Below are 23390 nucleotides of genomic sequence, written 5' to 3' on the forward strand. Positions count from 1 at the left end.
TTGCATATTATAGATGGGTTGTTTATAGCCTGGGAAGGGGAATTTTTTAACATAAGTGAAAACATTTCCTTCCCTGCCTGATGGGCATTTATTTATTTATTATGTTTTTTTAATGTTAATGAATCAGCATCTATTGTAGCCCAAAGGATTTTAAGAATTACTTATTAGTTGGAATGAATCAGGACTGCCAGTGCCCCCTTTCAGACATAACCAATTGTTGGCTTCCCACACTTGTCGAAGTTGGCTTGCTATGGTTTTATATTTTACCATCTTCAAGAAAATTACACCGAAAGGGGAAAAAAATAAATAAAAACAAAAGGCTTTCATTATGCAAGGAAAGAAGGACTTATGCAAGGCAGATGTTTTCATTTGCTTTATATAAATCCATATAAGTTTCCAAACTCTCAATGAACATTTTTTAAGAAATATTTCTCCAGTGTCTCCATTCCAATATTACTCTAACCCATTCCAACTTTATACACTGGAATTAGTTATTTTTATCCTCCACCATGTGGACAACTGACACTGACATCAAGTATCAGAGGCATATTTGTTTAGAATGGTTACTGTCTAGACAGTACTTTCAAATGAACTAGTTAAGTTGGTGATGAATTTTGTAACTATGTGGATTTAAGCAAATTAATTTAGTGCTCGCAATTTTACAAGTTGTAGCTAGATGAAAAAAAAAAAAGATACAACATTGATATGAGTATTATTACTTGACTTTGACTTTACCACTGAAGACGCCGGGCTCACAGCTCCGCCAAGACATCTGCCGAGTTGTACAAAGCATGTATGGCAGCGTTAGACCGCCTCCTCCAAACTCCATCTGCCATGACCCCTCCAGAGATACGTCGTAGCATCTTATTCTCGAATACTCTCAGGTGATCGGCTTGCCTCACCGTGAGAGTCCATGCTTCGGAACAAGACTTTGATCAGAACAGGTCTGATCAAAGTCTTGTATAGTCCCACCTTTGTAGTCCAAGACGGTAAACATGAGACGAAAAGGGGACGCACTTGGTAGTAGGCCATATTCACTGCATTCACCCGACTCTGGACATCAGCTTCGACTTTGTTTTCAGTCACAATAGACCCCAGGTACCTAAATTCCGTCACCCTCACCCTCTCAAACCGAGCAGCTTCCTCTAGATTTTAAGCAGCATAGCAACTCATGAAAAGGTACTTCGTCTTCTCAGTGTTTATCTTCAAGCCAACGTCTTCCGCAGCTTCCTCAATAGCAGTAACCAGTGCCACTGCATCGTATTATTACATTAGTGATTACTTCAAAATGTCACTGTTGAAGTTAAAGCGGAGATGAGCTGCAAATTCATCTCAACTTGACAGAAGCTAGTCAACTTTAAATGAATTAAGTTTAAATGTGACACCATATTTTAAGAAAGATGATGTCACAAATTTTAGGAATGTCAAATTAAGAGTTTTAGGACTTTAGACTTGCTATTATGAGGAGAGGCTAGACACACATTGAATCTCAGATTGGAAACTTGTTCACACCTGGGCTGGCAAAAATTAGAAGTAACATTGTTTGGAAGCAATTGCAGTTTAGAGGGCATATTGCAAAGTTGGCCAGAACAGAACATCAAATTATGCAGTTGTTGAACACACTGATAAGCTGGGTTAGGGAGGTCATTATTTTCCTTTATGAAGCTTTAATAATGCCACATCTGGACTGCTGTATGCAGATCCGATCGCTTGATTCCATGAGGAGGCATAGATCCAGAAGTGAGTGATGAAGATCGTTTCAGGTCATGTTAGAGGTTTAGTGGAGTATAAACAGCACTAGTAAAGGATTAATCACTTAAAATTTTCCAGTCACAGAGACATCTTCAAGGAGTGCAGGCTAACATTTGTAACACACACACAAGGGCAACACAAAGCTGTTGCCCTTGTGTGTGTGTGTGTGCTTGATGGGGTGCCCTTTGTAGCCGTCTGCAGGGGGACCTAGGTTGTAAATTGGGATCTCGAAGGATTAATGTTTACCATATTTAGGCACATTTCTTGCAACTGTTTTTATTTAAATTAGGTTGATTTCTGAGCTGCAGATTCCAAGGACCAGTTTCTTTTTCTCTCAGTTCATGGTGTATATACAGGATTCCCTGTTCCTGCAAGTTGGCATACTGTGAACAGACAGGTAGATAATCCACTGTGCTCCATTACAGTAAATTCTCCATGCTCCATTACAGCCAACCTGGTTGGCCGGGTGGTTAGCATATCTGCTCTCCAGCCAGAAGGCTGCAGGTTCGAATCCTGCCATGGATGTGGATGTTTGTGATTGTCTGTGAAAATACTAGTGGTGATGGGCTGTAGATGGTGTTGGTGTATAGGATGATAGTAGTTTCAGTTCGTTGTAGTTTGTGGATTGAGTGATGGAAATAGAGACTGTAGAGTAGGTGCCCTCCCTCGATGAGTAGACTCCCTAGAGGTGTCACATAATAATAATAAAAATAAATAAATAAAAAGAATAAAAATTAAAAAAAAAGAAATGACAGACTGTTTTCAGCATCTGCCTTCAGAATTTTTCCTATATTAAATAAATATGAATGCAAGAAAGTTTGCAAAATATGGGCAACGTTAATCTTTCGAGATCCAGGTTTACAACCTAGTCTTCCTAATGCCACTGAGGCACCCCACCAAGTTGGGACTTTATTCTTGCGTCCACGTGTTTCATTTAGTTTTGTGTTGCCTTGGTGTGTGCATTGCTTGTGTTGGTTTGTGTTCTCTGAAGATATGTCTTTGACTGAGACAAAATGCTGGAAGAATTTAAATAATTTTTAATCCTTTCCTAGTGCTATTTATACTCCACTAAACCTCCAACATAATGTCTTCCAGCACCTAACCACAAATTATAGCAGTTCGAAGATAGATTTGAAGCTCTGTAGGCTTCAAAAATTAGTTGGATAGGCAAAAAAAGAAGGGACATAATAGAAACATATGTTATTAAAAGGGTTTTATAGGATTAACACAGAACATATTTCAATACATGGCAGGAAGGGAGAGGAACAAGAGACCACCCCTGAAAATTTTATAAAAGTGTAGTTAGCAGGAGTGCTAAGACTAGATTTTTTTTCTTGGTGGATGGTGAATGGCTAGAATAGGTTGCTAGACGTGGATATGAGTGTTTTGTCAGTGAATGAGTTTAAGGAGAAGTATGATAGGTATTGAATAATAGTTCTCCCATGATGGGGCTCTCTCCATGGAGAGATATCCATATAATAATAATCTATCCTCCCCCTTTAAAATACAGAATATCTAATTTAGTTTTTCTTTTGTTGCTTTCACTAAATTTGAGAACACTATCCTCCTCTTACTCCCCTCCTAGTAGAAAAAAAATTCTTGTTTTATATGTAGTAACATATGTCATTATTATGTGATACGTTAAAATATCAAACAGAAATCAAAATAAAACAAAAAAGAAATAGGAGTAAATTACTGAAGAATAAGCTATTTTTTTTTTTAATGTTCATTTGTAATTATTTATAAATGCCATAATTTTTTTGCCAAATATTCTCAGTTTTCCATAACTTATTTTAATGGTATTACAACACCAAACTAACTAAATTATCAAAAAATAAGATGTTTATTAACTGGTTTATGTTTCACTGGATTTCATCCACCTCTGTTCCCACATTAGTGTCTGTCACTTAGGTTAAAACAGTAACACTAGGATGATATAACCTTGCAAAGTGGTCACTCAGCAACTCAACTATTTTATCTGCTTCTGTCTTCTAGTGACCATCATCACTCATTAAGGTTAATCTTCCATAGTCATTCTTCCTCTTACTTGCCACATAATGAAAGAACTCTTTGGGATTTCCTTTGGGCTGCTTGGCTAGATTATCACAATCTAATTTTGTCCTCCTTGCCATGCTGGTCACCTTTCTCTTTATATAGCCTCAACATCATTTTCTTCTTCTGCAGTTCATGTTTAATGATATTACTCAACCATCTAACTCCTACCCGATTAACCCTCCTTATCTTAGGCACGCAATTTAATACTGCTTCCTCTAGATGACCCTTAAATATATCCCGTGCACTACAACATCCTTATTCTGTAGTGGTTTATGCCATGGTACAGATTTAAGCTTTTTCCTAAGCATGTCATAGTGTGTGTGTGTGTGTGTGTGTGTGTGTGTGTGTGTGTGTGTGTGTGTGTTATGTTCCATCGAGTCATTTGACTCCTGGTGATTCTCTGAACATACACTCTCCATTCAGATCTGTCCCTAGTCATATCTTTCAGAATTTCCAGGCACTTTCCAATTGCTTCTTTAACTCCATCCACCCATTTAATTCTTCCTCTTCTCCTGCTTCCATCAATTTTAGCAAGCATCATCTTCTCCAGACTGTCATTTGCTTGCATAATATGTCCGAAGCATGATAATTTTTGCTTGACGATCATAGATTTGAGGGAGCAATCTGGCTTTATTCTGTCTATCACTGATTTATTGGTTTGCTTTGCAGTCCATGGTATTCTTAGTAAATGTCTCCAAACCCATAATTCAAATGCAGCTATCTTCCTTCTTTTACTCTTTCTCAGGGTCCAACTTTCACATCCATAAAGTACCACAGGGAATACCATTGCTTTTACGATTCTGATTTTTGTTGCGAGGCTAATATCTTTAAAGATCTTGCTTAAATTTGTCATTGTTTTCTTTCTGAATAATAATCTTCTAACTTCTTCAGTAGAATACCAATCTTTATCAATTTGGAATCCTAGGAGCAAAATTGTTAACTGCTTCCATTTTCTCCCCATCTACTTCAAAATCATTAAGTTCACATGTTGTCATAACTTTTTCATTTTTGAGGTTAAGTTTAAAGTCATATTTAGCACTTTCTTCTTTAACTTTATAAGTTCCTCCAAATCTTCTTTACATTCTGCTAGCAAGGTGGTATGATCTGCATATCTCAAATTATTAATATTTCTTCTGCCAATTTTAATTCCAACTGAAGACTCCTCTAGCCCTGCCATTCTTAAAATATATTCGCTGTACAAGTTAAACAGGTACGGAAATAAAATACATCCTTGTCGCACCCCTTTACCTATTGTGAAATACTCAGTTTCTCCAAGATCTGTTCAGACAGTAGCTTCTTGTTTATAATAAAGATTCCTCAGAAGGATAATGAAATACTTTGGTACTATGTGAAATCGTGGAATGTGTTCTTAACACATTCCACAGTTTCACATGATCTACAGCAGGCGTGGCTAACTTCATTCTATATGAGGGCCAATATATGATCGGTGGTGGCATCATGGGCAGCACACTTTTAGACAGAACTTAAAAATAAACTCTGCATTTTTGAATTACTATATTTGTTAAATCATTTTACTACTGGGAGAACAATATAAAATACTTGATTGATTTAAATATAAGTTGTTAAATTAAATTTAATTATATATTTCTGGGTTTTTTTACATGTAACACAACTTAATGAGAACACTGTGGGTGTTCATGTGTCACAACAAGTTCATCAAAGTCGATTTTCAACAATGACGATATTCGTAACAAATCCTGAAGATGGTCATCAGTCAGTCGACTTCTTTGTGACAATTTAACCACCCTTCATAGTTGAGAAAGTGCATTCACATATGTATGTGCTTCCAAACAGTGATGCAATTCTCAAACTGAAATCACTCAATGCAGGATATTTTTCCCTTGGTACCAGTTTCCAAAAGTCATTGCCTATCTCCACCCTTGATTGGAAATAAGGGTTCACTTTGAAGGTCACACAACTCCAATTGAATAGTATCATGCTGCTCTGAAATGTCGCATTTTATTGTGTTGTTAAATAATGTCAATTTTGGCTGCATGTCACTGAAGTCAGAAAATTGCTTATTGAATTGCTCCAAAAGTTTGTCTAACATTTGCACAGAAAACTTGAAGTCATTGTCATGGTTCTCCTCCATCAACTCTTTGCAGGAAGGGAAATGTACCAAGTTTCCTCTGACTAGGGTGAATTTATAAACCTTCAGTTGACTTATGAACCCATCTTGGTGTCCAACTAAATCTGAGGTCGTTTGGTTACATTCCTATAACTTCACTTTGAGTTCATTCATGTGGTGTGTGATGTCTGTTAGAAAGGTGAGTAAGCTGTTAAAATGAGGATCACTTAGTTCTTTGTCTTCTCGTGTTCCTCTAAAAACTGTTTTATTTCCTTTCTCAGAGCAAAAAAACCATTTCAAGAAGTTCCCTCTGCTTAGCCAATGTACTTCTGTCTACAACACCAAATCGTCATATTCTGCCTCCATTGCTATTAGAAAAGAAAGAAACGTGTGGTGTGTCAAGGCCCGATTTCGGCCCTTAATTAGATTCACACACTTCATTACAGTTTTCATAACATCCTCTATCTCCAGAATTTTACCACACAGAGCCTCCTGATGTATAAATGCAGTGCAATACAGATTCCAGCCTTCCTTAGTAAGCAAACTAAGCCTGTTTGAGTACCACACATTGATTTGGCACCATCTGTCACAGTAGGTGTGATTGTGATGTCACAGTATCATGTACAACCTTCATAACTGCATCATAAATGTCTTGACTTTTGGGTGTTATGCAATGACTCTAATGCTTGTAGCTCTTCATTAATAACAAAGTCTTCAGAAACAGTTCGAATGAAAATTAGAAGTTGAGCTGTATCTGTTATATCACTTGATTCATCCAGAGCCAATTGTGATGTCACAGTGCCATTTACAACCTTCATAACTGCATCATTAATGTAAGCTTACTTCTCATAAATGAGAAATAAACTGAATCTGTAATAACACTTTAATTTTTTTAATATGTGAGAACCTATTTCCTCGACTCTTTTTGTTACAGTTTGTTTTGATAGTGGGATGCTTTCAAACTCATTGGCAATTTTATCTTCCCCAAATGCATTTGCCATTTTCACAGAACAGTGTTTTACAAATTCACCATCAGATAATGATTTTTTTTTTTTTTTTTGCTTTTGCTATCTCTGCACTTACAACAGACGATGCCAAGAGTGAGATTTCTTGTATCGATGTTGGTTTAGTAAAAATATATTTCTGAGCACTAACCTTTCTCTTCAAATTATGTACAATTTTAGTATGTACTTGTCCAACATATTCTTGGTATTTAGCGGCATGGTGCTGTATGTAGTGGTGTTTGATGTTATATTCCTTGTGCACAGACAATACTTGCAAACACACAAGGCACTGTGGTTTGTTGTCGTTATTGTTTATAAACAGAAATTAATTTCTCCATTTCTCCTGAAATGACCTGTTTTCTTCACAGATCTTACGTTTCTTACTCATAGTACACAAAGGCTGAAGTAACTGACCAGGGGACACAAACTGCAACAATAACACTGTTAACTGTGAAACTAAGTCTCTGAAACTGTGAGCAGAGCAAGTGACTTTCAATGATGAGTTACTCTGGAGCACATAGAAATCTACCACTCCCACTACTACACCTCGCACAGAGAAACAGTAGATTTTATACATTGAGTAATCTTTTTAAAGCAATTGTGATTCTGTGTTGAGAATATAAAATTGTTTCCGTCATCAGAAATAATGAATATAACTAGTATATCAATCAGAAAATCTAATAGCTAAATTGATAATACATATAATTTAATATAGTTTTTATTCTGCCGGGCTGCACAAAATCACGTTACGTGCTGCATGTGGCCCTCGGGCCTGCTGTTGGCCATCTATGATCTACAGAATCAAAAGCCTCATTATATTGGAAAGGAGGAAAGGACACGTGGGAAGAAGGAAATGGAATTTATCTGATTACTAAGGAATAATTACCTGAGATAGCATAGCATCTGATGAAATATACTAGGGATTTGAGAGTGCCAGATCTAGTAATTACATCTGAGAATTTGTCTATAACCAATATTGATCCCATTGCCATCAATTGGTGAGAGTGATCATATGGTCTTGACCTTGGAGTTGGCTACATGTGTGGAATTTTCAGTAAGAGGTAAGGAGAGGTATATGTGGAATTACAGGACTAGTAGTATGACAAGCTTAGGAAATTGCTTGGATCAGTGCCATGGCATGTGAAACTGCAAGGGCTGGATAGTGCAAAGGAAGTGATAAAGGAATATTTGAGGGAAGTAATGGCAGATTGCATACCTAGAGTCAGGAGAGTAAATCAGGTGGGAATTAAATGGATGAATATCATCATTAAACTGGAGCTACAAAAAATGAAAAAAATATGGAGGGAATTCAAGGAGAAAGGTGGCCAGCAGGCACTTGGGCAGTACAAGGCAAATGCCAGAAGGGTAACCAGTGTGGTAAAAAAAGGCAAAAGCAAAGTATGAAGGGAAATTAGCAGTGCAAGCCAAAGATAATCCCAAACAGTTCTTTTGATATGCTGCAAGTAAAAGGAAGAATGTTTATGGCAGAATAGTTTTTATTTATTTATTTCGTATGATGACTTATTTTATCCAGTCTCGGGACCAGCATAGCTGATGAATCGGGCCTATGGCTGGCAGGGACCGTTAAGTATTCCTGATGGTAATCCATGTGTGTTTATGGGGAGCCGGTTTGCTTATTCTGGGGGACAAAAAACCTGAGTTTCCAGGTGAAGAAAACTCCTGCCTCCAGAGACCAGTTAACTTACCTTTCGTCAAAAGAGACCAGATAAAGGTTCTTCATATCAGTGGCGCACTCTGGAGGGGGCCAACGAGCCCCCCCCCCCCAAAAAAAAGGGAAAAAAACTAGAAAATTTTTAAAAAATCTTTTCCTCATTAAAATTATTTTTTTAAATTTATATTGTGTTGTGTCTTCTATTTCTATACTACTTATGAATTAGCAGTCACATAAGATGGGAATACTCTATAGCTCTCGGGAATCACGGCCACTGTTGAACGCGAGGCGAAAGAAGTATTGCTTCGTTTGCCCGAGCTGGGCTAGAGGAGATCACTGATATCATGTATTGGCGATCACTGCAGATGATCAGTCATAGTGTGTATTCTCAAATCGTATACTTACCCCACCAAGATTAAATCCTGAGTGCGCCACTGCTTCACATCATGGATGGGAATCGAACCCAGGTCTTTTTAACCAAAGGGCTTCGTCTATACCAACTGAGCTATGGAGGCTTAGAATGATTTTAATGAATGCCAATGGTAGGGTGGTAACTTAATCAGTCGTAATAGTAGAATTACTAAGTGAACACTTTGTAAACTTATTATATCATCCAGGTGGAGTAACGAGAGAGGCAAAGGCTTTTAATGGAACCAAGGTAAATGAAATGGAGGTGCATAGCATATTACATAACGTTAATGTGAATACAGCCATGGGATTAGATGGTATACCAGCTCGAGTTTTACATGAAAGTGCTAGGGAGTTGTCGGAGCCTTGGCCACATTGTTTAATCTAAGTCTTAGTTCTGGGTTAGTCCCATAAGGAAGGGAAAATAGTTTCATTGCATGAAGTAGGCTCCAAGACTGATGTTGCCGATTGCTGCCCAATCAGCATATAAGGAGTTGTTGTTGTCAAGGTGCTGGAGAAGTTGATCAAGAGCAAAATATAGGGATGGATAGACAGAAATGGGATATTGTATGGGGGGGGGGAGGCAACATGGTTTTGTGAAAGGTAGGTCGTGCATCAGTGGCTTGCTTATGTTTTATAATACAGTGATAGCTGAGTTGGATAAAGGTAATGGGTTTACAGTGATACTGCTGGACTCTGCAAAAATCCTTGACAGGATACCACATGGAATTCTAATCAATAAACTGCAGCACATGGGGATGGATATAGGGTTGGTGAGGTTTATTAGAGGGTAGCTGAGGGAGGGATATTAGAGAGTAGTTTATTCAAGAGTAGAGTCCAGAAGAAGGCTTGTGGCATGCTATAGGGATTTGTTATTGGGCCCCTACTATGTAATTTGTACATTGATGATATAGTAAACGATCTGAAGGGGAACTGTTCAGTTGTTTGCTCATGATGCAAAATTGGGTAGAACAATAGTTAATACAGTTGTTAAAATGTTGCAGGATGATTTGGATAGACTGGCATTGGGGTGAAAAGATTACCAGCTATATACCACATTGATGGAGCTGTACTCCAGGAAATTGACGAAGCCAGAGATTTTGGAGTGTTAGTGGATGGTAAGTTAAAGTTTAGAGGGCACATTGCGAAAGTGGATGAGCAGAAACAATTAGGTTATTATTCCTCTTTATCAAGCCTTGATAAGACCCCATCTTGACTACCGTGTGCAGATTTGGTCACCTGGGTTTCTTGGCAATGAGGAAGCGGTGGAAAGGATCCAGAGGCAAGTGACCAAGATGGTAGCAGGTCTTTGGAATGAACCTTATGAGAACAGGTTGAAGATTTGTGGGTTACAGAAATTGGTTGATAGGCAGAAAAGGGATAATGTGATTGAAACATACAAATTACTGAGGAGTTTTTAAAAGATTAATGCAGAGGAAATTTTACCAAAACAGGTCTGCTGGTGGGAGAACTAGGGGCCATTCTTGGAAACTGAGCAAGAATGTAGTTAGCAAGGGTGTAATTACTAGATTTTTTGGTTGAAGAGTGGTGACTGAGTTGAATTGATTGCTGGAGTCTGTTGTGGGTGCCATGACTGTGAATAAGTTCAAATCATTTGCGCAGTATCTATCATACTGCGCAAATATTGAATCGTGCTTAGCATACTATTTAAGGCATCCCTTGATGAGCTTAAGGACTCCATGGAGTATCCTGTAATAGTAATACTGTCCTTTAGCATGAATTTAATGTCCTTGTTGGAGAGCATATAAAGATGCATGTAGGAACTTTTGAGATCATGACGTTTAGGGCATCCCTTGATGAGTCTAAGGACTCCATGGAATAGCTTGTAATAATAATATTGTCCTTCAGTATTAACTTCACAGGTCCTCATTGGAGAGTATACATGTACGAACTTTTCTGAGATCACAGATCTCTGTAGTTTTTGATTCTGTTCCAGCTCTCCTTTTCCTTGCTTGCCTGCATTCTTGTTCCTTAACAACAGCTGTTCTGAAGACTCACAAGTAACATGCATGTCTGTTATTTGAGATTCAAAGCAAAACAGTGACAACATGGCTGCCATTACTACAGTGAATGTATATAGAATAGTGTATAGCATAGGAATACTACTACAAACAACATAAACTAATACACACACACTCACAGAAAACACTATTTCTGTCATTCCTTAAAGATTGTCATAAGCAAGTTGACTCTAAATACATTTAAGTCTGTTATTCTATCGACACTGCATAATCACATGGCAGTTGTGGTAATACTAAGCATACTACTGCATTAGTAAACATGAGATATATATATTTTTTACTTTGTTATATAAAAAAAATTTCTATTTATGAAATTTACACTCAGTATATATAATACTATAAATAATGAACATAAGTAAATCATGATTATGAGATTTTTAGAAGTAGATACTTGCACATCAGTTTTGTGAAATGTCATAAATTGATCCTAAGTGGAAAAGAGAATTGGTTCCAAGTCCTGTGTGCAATGGATTTTATTCCTTTTACTGGGTACCTTTGTAGCCTCATGGAAATGATGTTTGCTTCAATAGCTCTAGACCACCTGAAAAAAAGGCCATTATAGGTTTTTGTTTCTAGTCACCTTATGTAGGTGAAAAAGGACCTTTTTTGAAGGCCTTTCTTTGGCTAGTTCTTGAGTTATTCAGTTTTTGGCACAGGCAAGCAGTCCTCCCATCCTTCCTGGAAACTCATTAAAACATATATTATTATTATTATTATTATTTGTCACCTCCAGGAAGTCCAAAGACTCATCGAGGGAGGGCATCTACTCTACAACTCAGCTTCCACCACTCACAATCCACCAACTGACTGCAACTACACCAACGGCATCTACCGCCGACCACCACTAGTATTTCCACAGACAATCGCAAATATCCATGCCTACGGCAGGATTCAAACCTGCAGCCTCTTGACTGGAGAGCGAACACTCTAACCACTTGGCCAGCCAGGCTGGCTGTCCAAGTGGTTAGCGTATATAAGTAAAGTGGATGTTAGATAGAGCATTATTTCAAAGCCAAATGTAGAAACTATGAAAGTTTCGTAAAAATAAGTTGACCTGAGAGCTTATAGGAATACACTCACCGGCATTCACGAGTTGCTCTTAGGAGATTACTTAGAAAACATGAACACTGCCCAAGTGTCTATATATTTGCTTTTTATTAGTCCATTTTGCGAAGGTTTCACTGGCCTGATGGTTGTTTCTCCTCAGAGACCAGGCAGAAACCTTAAGAGAGCAAAAACTTTCATTTTAGTAAATACTCATTAAAACAGTTTTGACCTGATGGCTGTTTCGAACTGGTTGGTTCTCCTCAGAAACCTTAAGAGAGCAAAAACTTTAATTTTAGTAAATACTCATTAAAAGAGTTTCTGAAAGATTAATCAACCATAGAATTGCACTATTTCAGACATAATTTAGACCATCTATAAGGATTTAGGACCACACTTGACTGCCGCTTTCACAGTCCCTTTCCTGAAAGCCCTGATTCATTGATAGTCCCAATCTCACTATCAGTGATGACTGAAGATTGGAGACCAATCTCCAAAAATTAATAAGGAGTCTGCCTTCTTTCTTTGGGAATAAAAAGCTCTTAGGAGATTTATATTTCATTTGTGATTCTATTATGTTACAAAACAACACAAAAGCATAAAGTAAAATAAATGATACTGCTCTATGATCTTATGATTAATGAAACATTACAAAATTCACTGGATGATTTCATAATAATGTAAGATAGACGACATGGACTTTGGAAATCGGAGACGTGAGGAGCTCAAGGATCTTCATCAGCCATAGCCAAGTTAGCCGGTCTTGGGCATGGACAGTAGTTTTTTCCCCAGTTTATCCTGGGGTTTTTCATCCCACAAAGCCTTGAGAACTCAACACTGCAGGACATAGGATACACCGTGGCGTAGGGCTAACTACCTTGTCCATATTCTAACCAAGTGAAAAATAAACTTTCAAGGACTTTGAAAACTTTGTATTGTTGGTTTGCTTGGGAAAGTGGATTGCATCTCTGCTCTCTGCCTGATTACAAGTTTTTTTCTAGTAGCAGGAGGGATCAGGCATTATATTTTGAAACTTAATAAATGATCATTGTCTTATAAAAGAAAGGGTATCAATAACAAAGTATATTATATTTATATTATGGCAAAAACCATTGGAATGAAAGCATTGTCTTGGGAATTGATATGTTTTATGTAGCTTGATATTATAACAGTGCATAAAATTTCATAATTTTTGGTTAACCACAAGGGCCACAGCTATTTTACAGTAAAAGCTAGATACATTCATAAGACTAGGATCTAAATAAAATATTTATTTCCTTAGTCACCTTAGCCTGAGATTTTTAGCCAAATAATTAGAAAAATAATGCATTTAATAAAATTAAGTTTCAAATATTTATAGTGTTTTAAATAGCACTCTTCATTTTTCTACATTCTTTCAAAAGCTTAGTTCTGTTCATAAATCACTTCAAGCAATCCGAATTATTCATTTTTATATTTTCTTTTCTCTCCACTTTTAATTGAAATTAGGTAGCATCAAAAATGTACAAAATGGGTTGTTATGAGATTTCCTTAGGAGACACCATAGGGATTGGAACCCCAGGATGTATTCGAGCAATGCTAGAAGAAGTGTTGAGGCATCTTCCTGTTAGTGCTGTTGCAATTCATTGCCATGATACATATGGACAAGCTCTGGCTAACATATTAACAGCATTAGAAGTGAGTATAGCTAAATTACTGTAAGATACTATGATACATATAAAAGATTATTGAATATTCTCTTTTACAAGCAGAAAAAAGAAAAGTTAACTATCAAAGAACCACCACACAATTGCAATGTGCTTTAGGTATGTGTCTTTCTGTTGTCTGAAGTATTCATCTCCCAGTGAAGAACTTATTTTTAATAAACAGTGAGTGTTATGAGGTTGCTTATCAATGCTCCCTCTAAATTTTTCTGGCTTATGTGTGCATGAAATGCTTAGTATCCTATGGCATTACAACAGTGCCGATTGGGATGACCTCCATAATTGTTATGCCCCTTTTTCATTCCCCTCTCCTGATCCAAATGCTCTGAACGAATCACTTGGAAAGAAGGCCCTCATTCCCCACTCCACCTCAAACTTCCAATCTCTGTTCTCTAAAAAAATGTGCTTCTGTTGTCCATGATAAAAATACAGCATATGTTCAATAGCTCGAGTCAAAAACTCCAGTTTCTCATTCAGCTTATTACAATTGCCTGAAACAAGTGTTAAATAATTGTCAACAAATCCAAAGCAGACTTTGTAAGGACAAAATGCAATAAGCTTGCCTCCTGCACAACTGTGGTTGAACTCTCTAGTCCCTCACAAAGGATTCCATGCAAAAAGATGTTTATCTTAATAGTGCAGTTTTATATGTTGGTATGCTATTTTCTTCAAATTAACAAATAAAAATAAAACTTACCATCATGTATGAATATCATGTTACTTTCTGTAAATAAGCCTTCTTAATGGTTGTTTTTCATATAATTTCAAGACATTTAAAGTGTGAAGTTTTTTTGCATATAACAAATTATTATAAAGTCACTTTAATACATAAAAGCAAGACTAAACATAACTGCATATGCTTCATTATTTAATTATCTTTTTGTTATTATTATTATTATTACTAGATGGGAGTTGCAGTAGTAGATTCGGCAGTAGCTGGACTAGGAGGTTGTCCCTATGCCCCTGGAGCCACTGGAAATATAGCAACAGAAGATGTTGTATATATGTTACATGGAATGAATATCAGAACAGTAAGTATTATATTTATAACATATTTGGTTTTGAATTTATTAGCATTTTTTCAGTTTTTTTTTTTTGTTTTGTTTCCTTTAGTTTTTATTGATCAGTAAAATAATACACTTATTATAGTAGTATGGATAACATGCTTATGGATAGTTGGATAGCATTCTTTTCTCTCCAAGAAGCAGGTCAATCTTCAATGTATACATTCTCAGACATATCACACTACTAGGATAATGCTAATCATCTCATCTTGTGAAAAATTAGGTTCAAGACAGTAACTTGGCTGTCTCGCTTATTAAATTTAATATAGCAAATGCACGTTATAGCAGACACCACTATAACGAAATGATGTTATGAAACTACAGAAAGTCCCATGGAACCAATTTTAAGCTCACTATTACAACAGTAAAAGCTCAACACACGCATGCACACACAGATAGACTTAGGTGTTGGTGGTTATTCATAAGTGTTTCTTGATATAGAAACACTTATGAATTTACAAAACTTGCTAATGTTTTGCTGGATTTCTAATCACCATTTTCAGGACACAAATTACAACTGTAATAAACACACAGCACTCAGTTAGATTGTTCTAGATCCAATTCAAATTGCACTGAAAAAGAACTAATGTCCTGACAGTGTGCTGTCTTGGAAGCAGATAAAAATGAAATCAAAATAGATCAGGCTAAATGCGATCTTAGAATGACTGTCTCCCAGATCCTTGGCAAATTATTGCAGTCATACTGGTTGAGGTTAGGGGACACCTGTAGTTGTCTTCCTTCATTTAGTCTTGCATGAAGGAATATCCAGAGCATGCGATTTCTGACTTGCCATATAGTTATCATGGATTTTTATATTTTTCAAGTTGGATATTAACAGATCTACCAGTCTGTCCAAGGCATAAGGAACTTACACTCTCCAGGATGTGCGAAAGGATAAATCTGATTCTCATGTAAGAAACTTAATGAAGTGGAACCTGCACTGAGAAAGGATTAAAAATAATTAATTCTTCCAATATTTCATCTGTCACAGAGACATCTTCAGGGAGTACAATATTGGACTTGTAACACACAAAGGCAGCACAAAACGAAATGAAACATGTGGATGGAAGATTAGTCCTAACTAGGTGGAATGCCTTCTATTGATGCATCTTGGCAGCCTAGGATGTAACCTGCAATCTTAAAGTATTAGTGTTTTTGAATGATTAACTACGTTTGACTTGTAGACAATTTATTCATCAAAACTGTTTCTCTGACATGTTTTTCTGTTGAAATGGCTGTTAGCATCTTCAAGAAGATTAAACAAACAAATATTTCCAATTGTCGTTATTTCTGTAAATTGAAAAATACTGGATTGTTAGTTTAATCACATGTATTATTACATGTGATTAAACTAACAATCATTATATAAAAATAACATGTGCAGTGCTATATATTGATGTCTGAATGCTGACATCAGAGAGAGAGATTGTGAATGTTGCATACATTTAATTAATAACTTCCAGATGCCATTCAGTATAAGTCCTTGGTTTCTGTATAATGTTCTGCGAGGATGTGTGCTCCAAGTCTGCTTCTTTCTTCTCTCTTGCTATTTTTCTTGATGTGTTGCCAGTGTATGAGAAGAATATGCCTTTGTAATTAATTTCTGGATTAACATTGGACAGTTCATTGGAAAATATGAGGGGATACCCAAAAATAACCAGAATTATTATTTTTTAAAAATTTTATTAAAGTTCATGATACCATATTCTAGTCTCCTTCCAATGTTTTTTCCACTGCTGGAAACAGTTCTGGAAATGTTTATCTGCAATACTGTTTGTGGTCTCCAGCGACTTTTCTTTAACTTCATCCACATCAACGAATTGCTTCCATTTCATGGTTTTCTTTATCCGTGGGAATAAATAAAAAAAAAAAAAAAAAAGTCATGCGGAGAGAGAGATCGGGTGGGGAACAACCGCCATGTTGTTTTTCATGAAGAACTGTTTGACATACAAGGCTGTATGGACTGGGGCATTGTCGTGGTGCAGCAACTAATCTCCGTTACTCCACATTTCTGGCTGTTTTCATCGTATGCTATTATCATGCAGTCCTCTGAAAACATTGAGATAAATTATTAGATACGTGAAGAGCCAAAGGCTTCTTTGAGATAAAAATGTTGGTTCACTGTCTGTCCAGGAGTAACAAATTTTTTGTGTACAATTCTATTCACATAAAAAAAAAAAAAAAATAAATAAATAAAAAAATCCTTTATTGTATAATGAAACCTGTGGAGCATTCATGACTAAACATACAATGTAACCACAGTAATAAGATTTTAATAAGTAAATATTTTGTCCTAAGTGTCATAGGACATCTTCAGTATAGTTAATTCAAACAATACTAGGAATCACATACAGTTAGAGCGCATGCTTACAATGGAATCCCGCTATGCGTGCAGTAGTGTTAAAGAATTACACTAAAATAAGATAACATATATAACAATTATTTTACACAATTTAGGATGACAATTTCCCAGACTTTAGGGATAGTAAGAACGTCATTACGGTTCAAATTGGGTCTGTGACATAGGGATTCAGCACTTTCTTTATATAAACGTTTGTGTTTATATAAAGATCTATGTTGAAGTTTGGTCATTTTCCAATGGATTCTGTGATTTGGGTTTTTCAGCTATGTATTGTGGAAGGCCAGATTTCTGCGGTTTGATGAGACAGATATGGTCTTGATGTTCCGAAATGCGTTTGCTAGTGGATCTGCCTATCTGTCCATAGGAGGACAATTTACAGGAACATGGGACCTCGTACACGGCAGGTAGCTTCAGAGGTGAAAGTTTGTCTTTAGGAGATAACAAATTGTAGATCTGGTTGATTGGTTTGTAGGTAGCAACCAGTTTGTATTTCTTCATAACTTTTGAAAGACGTTTGGAGTTTTGTCAAGCGTGAATTTGATGCGAGGATGAAGAAGGGTGATTTTATCTAGGAACAAGTGTAGTTCTTGTTCAAATTGTGTAAAATAATTTTTATATATGTTGTCTTATTTTAATGTAATATTTTTTTTTTCAGATATATTTTAATTTAATTCTTTAATGCTACTGCACGCATAGAGGGATTCCATTGTAAGCATGTGCCCTAACTGTATGTGATTCTTGTATTGTTTGAATTAACTGTACTGAAGATGTCCTATGATACTTAAGACAAAATATTTACTTATTAAAATCTTATCATTATGGTTACGTGTGTATGTTTATCAAAAAAAAAAAAAAAAACATCAACATTGTCTTGGTGAATTTGCATGTTTCCATTGGCTTGATGCTTACTTTGTTTCTGGATCATAACCATAGCACCAAGACTCATCCCCAGTCACAACCTTTGAAAGAAAGTTCTGGTCATTAAGAACTTGCTCCCTTAAATCATGCCAAACATTCAATGATTTTTTTTTTTTTTAATCTTCTGTGAGCAAACGAGGCACAAATTTAGCTGACACATTTCATTTGCAAATCTTCTGTTAAAATTTGCTGGCATGAACTCCACGACAAATTCGTTCCTTCAGAAACTTGCTCATTGGTCTTTCGATGATCTTCATTGATTGCCTGGCAAACCTTTTCGATGTTTTCATAATTTCTGCTTGTTAAAGGTTGGCTAGATTGTGGTTGGTCTTCAGTTAACATATCCTCATTTTTTAAATGGGAAAACCATCCTTAGACCTGCATTTTATCTAAAGTGTTTTCCTTAAAGGCTTGCTGAAACATAACAATAGTTTCAGCTGCAGTTTTACCCAAAAGAAAATAAAATTTCATGCACACTGTCTGTTCCTTGTAGTCAGCCATCACAATATCGCCAAACCTGCTTGTGAGCACTAACAAAACAAAAAGCCAGAACAATGAACCAGTTCACACAGAAGGATGCCACTTCCAGACTGGCATGGAAAACTGCACATTCATGATGCCTAGTGACGTCATTTGTAACTAGAAAATTCACATATGCCAAGCTCTGATTCTGGTTATTTTTGGGCACTTCCCCTCATAAGTTTCTTTAATAATTTCTTTGAGTAGCCATTTTGGAGGAACTGACCAAATAGGATTTAAAGTTCTTTTCTTTTAAAGCTCTGTTTTTTATGATTCTGAGAATACCTGGTTTTTGTTGAGGATGATTGAATGAGCTTGCATGTAAATATCTACCTGTATGGGCTTGTTTCCTGTAAAATTCTAATGTGACTCCTCCAGCATTGTTTTTGTTGACAGAGATATCTAGGATATCAACCCACAAAAAAAGTTTAAAAAAAAACAAACCATAATAACTGAAAAACCTTAACAAATCCTTAAGTACCTTAACATACTCATGAAATCTATTATTTGCAAATTTAGTTGTCTTAAATTATTAAGAATAATAACCACATTTATAATCTACCTAAATTAACACACTTATTAAATCACCCTCAAATTAAAACCCTCTGATTATAAAAAGGAGCACCAAGTGAAAATTTACAACTCTCAAAAGACATCCAAGCTCAACCAGTCTAAAGTGGAAAATAAGAGTCAACATCAACATGACTAACCCAATCATCTAAACAGTATTGTTGTGAACATAATCCTCCCCCCCCCCACCCCCAAAAAAAGTAACAAAACTTTTTATCCCAAGTCAGGGATAAAAAAAAAGCATAATAACCCTCCGTTACTCTTTCAGTCATTCTAACAACAAATGCCATCACTACCCCAAGCATAATTATCTCTGGTCTTAGCACTATTAAAATAACAGGCTTCTTGTGACTCAAAGAAAAAAAGCAACTATCCTTCCTACAGAAACAACAATGGAACTTGCTCATCTTATCATTTTACTTTAGCTTATCTGATAAAGCTTGGGTTTTGTAAACCTAAGAAATTAAGTAAACTTCTGAAAAAAACTTTTCTCTAATTTCAAAAATTAGTATTTTACATAAACTATTTTCTGAAATTTTACACCTTCTCTCCTAAGACTGTTATGTTCCACCACAACACTCGAATTCATTGCAATCTCATCTAGCTGTTTGTATAATTTTCCTTTCCATGAAGAATAACCTTGAATAAATAGTGAGTTTGAATAATTTGAATATGTGGCTTAATAAGTCAAGGATCTCTGTCAGTGGTACATTAGTAAACAGTGATGTAATACCAAATCTGATTATGATTGTCTGAATCTTTCAGGTTAAGGTTTTTTATTTAATGCATTTAAATTGAATGGATTTTTAATAAAGGAAGGAGAGTTACTATGGGGAGGGATGATTTTGTTTATTCTTTGGAAAATTTGCAGATGTAACTCTATGCTGTCAACCATTGGGCATAAGAGATATTGGGTTTGTGAATTTTTAGGATTCCATATATCCAAGGATTTAACATGGTAAGGTTCATCATCATCATCAAATTCCTGCCATGTACCCTCAAGGTGGGGGGAGTACAGGATATAATAGTAATACATGAAAAATTTACATCATTACTAAGTTTCCTATCTGCAATTTTCCTCCAAATCAGTCTGTTACTTGTCAAGACTCCAACATTATCAGATCTTATATTTCTATCGTTTAAGGCACTTTGTACCGTATCAATCCACCTATATCTTGGTCTTCCTCTGGGTCATTTTCTTGCCAACCTGGCAGAGAACACTTGTTTTGCTAATCTTTCCTCACCCATTCTGTTTAAGTGACCATACCACCTGAGATTAGGTCTGCTAACACATTCCTGGATGCTGACAACATCAAGTTCTTTCCTAATATCCTCATTTTTAATATGATATTGCCATTGATGCCATCTGTTCACGCTTCTAATCAGGACTCTCATATCTGCGGTCTCTAGTCTTTGGTCAAGTGTTTTACTTCTGACCCAGCTCTCAGATCCATAAGTTAAAACTGGTTTGAACACTGTCTTGTATACAGCTAATTTAGTGTTCCAACTAATTTCTCTCTTATTCCATATGAATTTATTCAATTGACTTCCTACCATACCAGCTCTGTTGATTCCGTTGTCTATTTCCATATTTAATTTTAAAAATCGTGCCTAAGTAGCTGAAATGTTTTACTTGCTCCACAGGTTCTCCGTTCACAACGCAGTTGATATTTTCAATGATTCTGCCTGTTTCATTGTCTTTGTCTTTTTATTGCTGACTTTCATACCATATCTATTACAACATGGTAAGGTTTTATTTTTTTTTATTTATATTTTTTTTTGTAATTTCTTTATGCCAAGGTATAATTTTTTTTAAAATACTTTATAAACTTTTTCCTTTTGAGATTTGTAGGATCCTGATCTATAAACTGGTATGTGGTTGGGATTTTAAGAAGGTTCCTTGTTTTTCTGGATAAGACTTGAAGTTAATAGCAGTACGAAAACAATTCCTCTAAAAGTACTGCATGTACATCAAACTGGAAGATTGTGAAGACTCTTAACCTAACAGTATCTTCAGCATATGCAAACCAGGCTATTAAATGAGTTCTTCCTAGGACAGTTCCTGCTGCAGATATGTAGTGATATAATTTGAATTATATCATGCAGCACTTTCACATTTCTAAATGCTTTGAGGAATATTGTTTTGAATCCAATGAAACATTATTTTTTTTAATATTATTGCATATTATTATCATTTGTCTTGCTTAAAATTTGGTAATTTGCAGTTTATTCATCTGTTTTTGTTTTTTTTCACAACTCCTTTATTAGCTACTATCATATGAAAATAGTAGGATTTTTTCCTTCCTGAATCTCAGGCTTTTCATTCCACACAACAAGCAAACCAACTAGAGAGCACAGGTGATTTATAGGCATAATACACTTGCTTCATAACTTGAGTTGCTTGGGTATTATCTAAATCCCCCCCCCCTTTCTTTCCTTTAATTTTTTTTAATAGTTAGCTTCTTTTTTTTTTAAATAGTTGATTAGTCTCTCTCTTTCTCTTCTCCGTCCCTTTCTTTCATTTGCACTTGATTATGAATAAGCATGAATGCATACATGAACATCTTAACATAATGTACCTGTTAATAGCTTAAATTATTTTAGTATTAATATTTTTTGTTTTTCTGCTATTCAAGTACAATAGATGGTAACTACTATTACAAATCCTTCAGTATAGAGAAACAGTTCATTATAGCACAGTGTTCACTGTAGTGAATTTAGAGAAAAAGAGAGTCCTCTCTCTCTCTATCCTCTTTTCTCCATTTTGCAAAAAAAGTATCCAAGAACAGATTGCCATTCAGTGGAATAACTGCCTTTTTGACTTCTCAGCACATTCATTGATCCTTATTTATTGGAAGTTTTTCCCGCTTGGTTAGATAATAAATTTAGTTTAATTCCTTATCCAAGTGTAAGCAAACAAAGTTTACGCCTGAAGTATCTTCAGGACTGAGATAACTCGTGGTAAAGGTGGACCAAGCTCTCATCACTCCTTATCTCAGTATCTCCCATAATGCAAAGCACATCTCCTTGCAGACATGTATAATGTTATGCATTAAGGGAAGGACCGCTACCCAGACCAGTTTCGACCTTTATTGAGGTCTCGTCAATGGGAGCCAGACTCAGAAATGGTGATACTAAGGCAGAAGCAATGGAGAAGTCATGTTTACCTATATGAATTGCCAAAAGGTATACCACCTTATTATTATAAGGTGGTACACCTTATAATAATAAGCAAGGAGATGCACTTTGCATTGTGGGAGATACTGAGACAAGGAGCGATGAGAGCTTGGTCCACCTTTACCACGAATTGTCTCAGTCCTGAAGATACTTCAGGTGCAAACTTTTGTTTCCTTACACTTGGATAAAGGATTAAACTAAATTTATTATAGTCTAACCAAGTGGGAAAAAACTTCCAACATCTTTCTCTAAATCCAGAGTAATTTAATAATAAGGTGGTACACCTTTTGGCAACTCGTATAGGTAAATATGACTTCTCCATTGCTTCTGCCTTAGTATCACTACTTCTGGGTCTGGCTCCCACTGACGAGACCTCAAAGGTCAAAACTGGTCTGGGTAGTGGCCCTTCCCTTAATGCATAGCATTATACATGTCTGCAAGGAGTGATGAGAGCTTGGTCTACCTTTACCATGAGTTGCCTCAGTCCTGAAGATACTTCAGGCACAAACTAAATTTATTATGATCCCCCTCCCATCCATTGCAGTTTTGAGTATTGGCCACTGGCATTTCAAATATTTTAAACTTTGATTAGCTAAACACTAAACTTTTGTTACTATATACTTTTTATTTATATTTTCACTTTCATGCAACATAAAAATGTGCACAAATTCACATGGAGAGAAGATGCAAGGAATAAGAAAGTCTCATTGACTATGTTATTGTTGACAGTGATGTTTTCCCACTGATTCAGGATACAAGAGTATCCAAAGGATTTGAAATAGGAAGTGATCACCATTTAGTGTTGTCAGGATAAAATTGAACTTCATGCGGAAAAGAAGGGTATGTAAGAAAGTTTTGAAAGGAATCAAAAGTTGAACAGCTGTCAGATGTGAACTGTAGACTCAAATACACACACATTATTTAAAAAAAAAAGTTTGCAAACAGGAACCAAACCTTGGAGATTCAGTGGCAAATCCTAAAGAAAACTTGGATTCACCCAGAAAGGCATGT

General features: G+C 36.0%; 1 protein-coding gene across 2 annotated transcripts in view; it reads left to right on the plus strand.

Moving 5' to 3' along the window:
- Hmgcl (hydroxymethylglutaryl-CoA lyase) overlaps positions 1-23390 on the plus strand; it is a 145900-nt gene that overhangs the window by 116932 nt on the left and 5578 nt on the right. For both annotated transcript variants that reach the window (XM_090392814.1, XM_090392815.1), the window contains exons 8-9: positions 13555-13743; positions 14675-14800. In XM_090392814.1, coding sequence (XP_090248940.1) covers positions 13555-13743; positions 14675-14800 — 315 coding nt within the window. The remainder of the gene's footprint in view (positions 1-13554; positions 13744-14674; positions 14801-23390) is intronic.

Source organism: Typopeltis vanoorti, chromosome 5 (assembly GCF_054136105.1).
Source record: "Typopeltis vanoorti isolate ZY-2024b chromosome 5, IOZ_Tvanoo_1.0, whole genome shotgun sequence".
Classification (NCBI taxonomy): domain Eukaryota; kingdom Metazoa; phylum Arthropoda; class Arachnida; order Uropygi; family Thelyphonidae; genus Typopeltis; species Typopeltis vanoorti.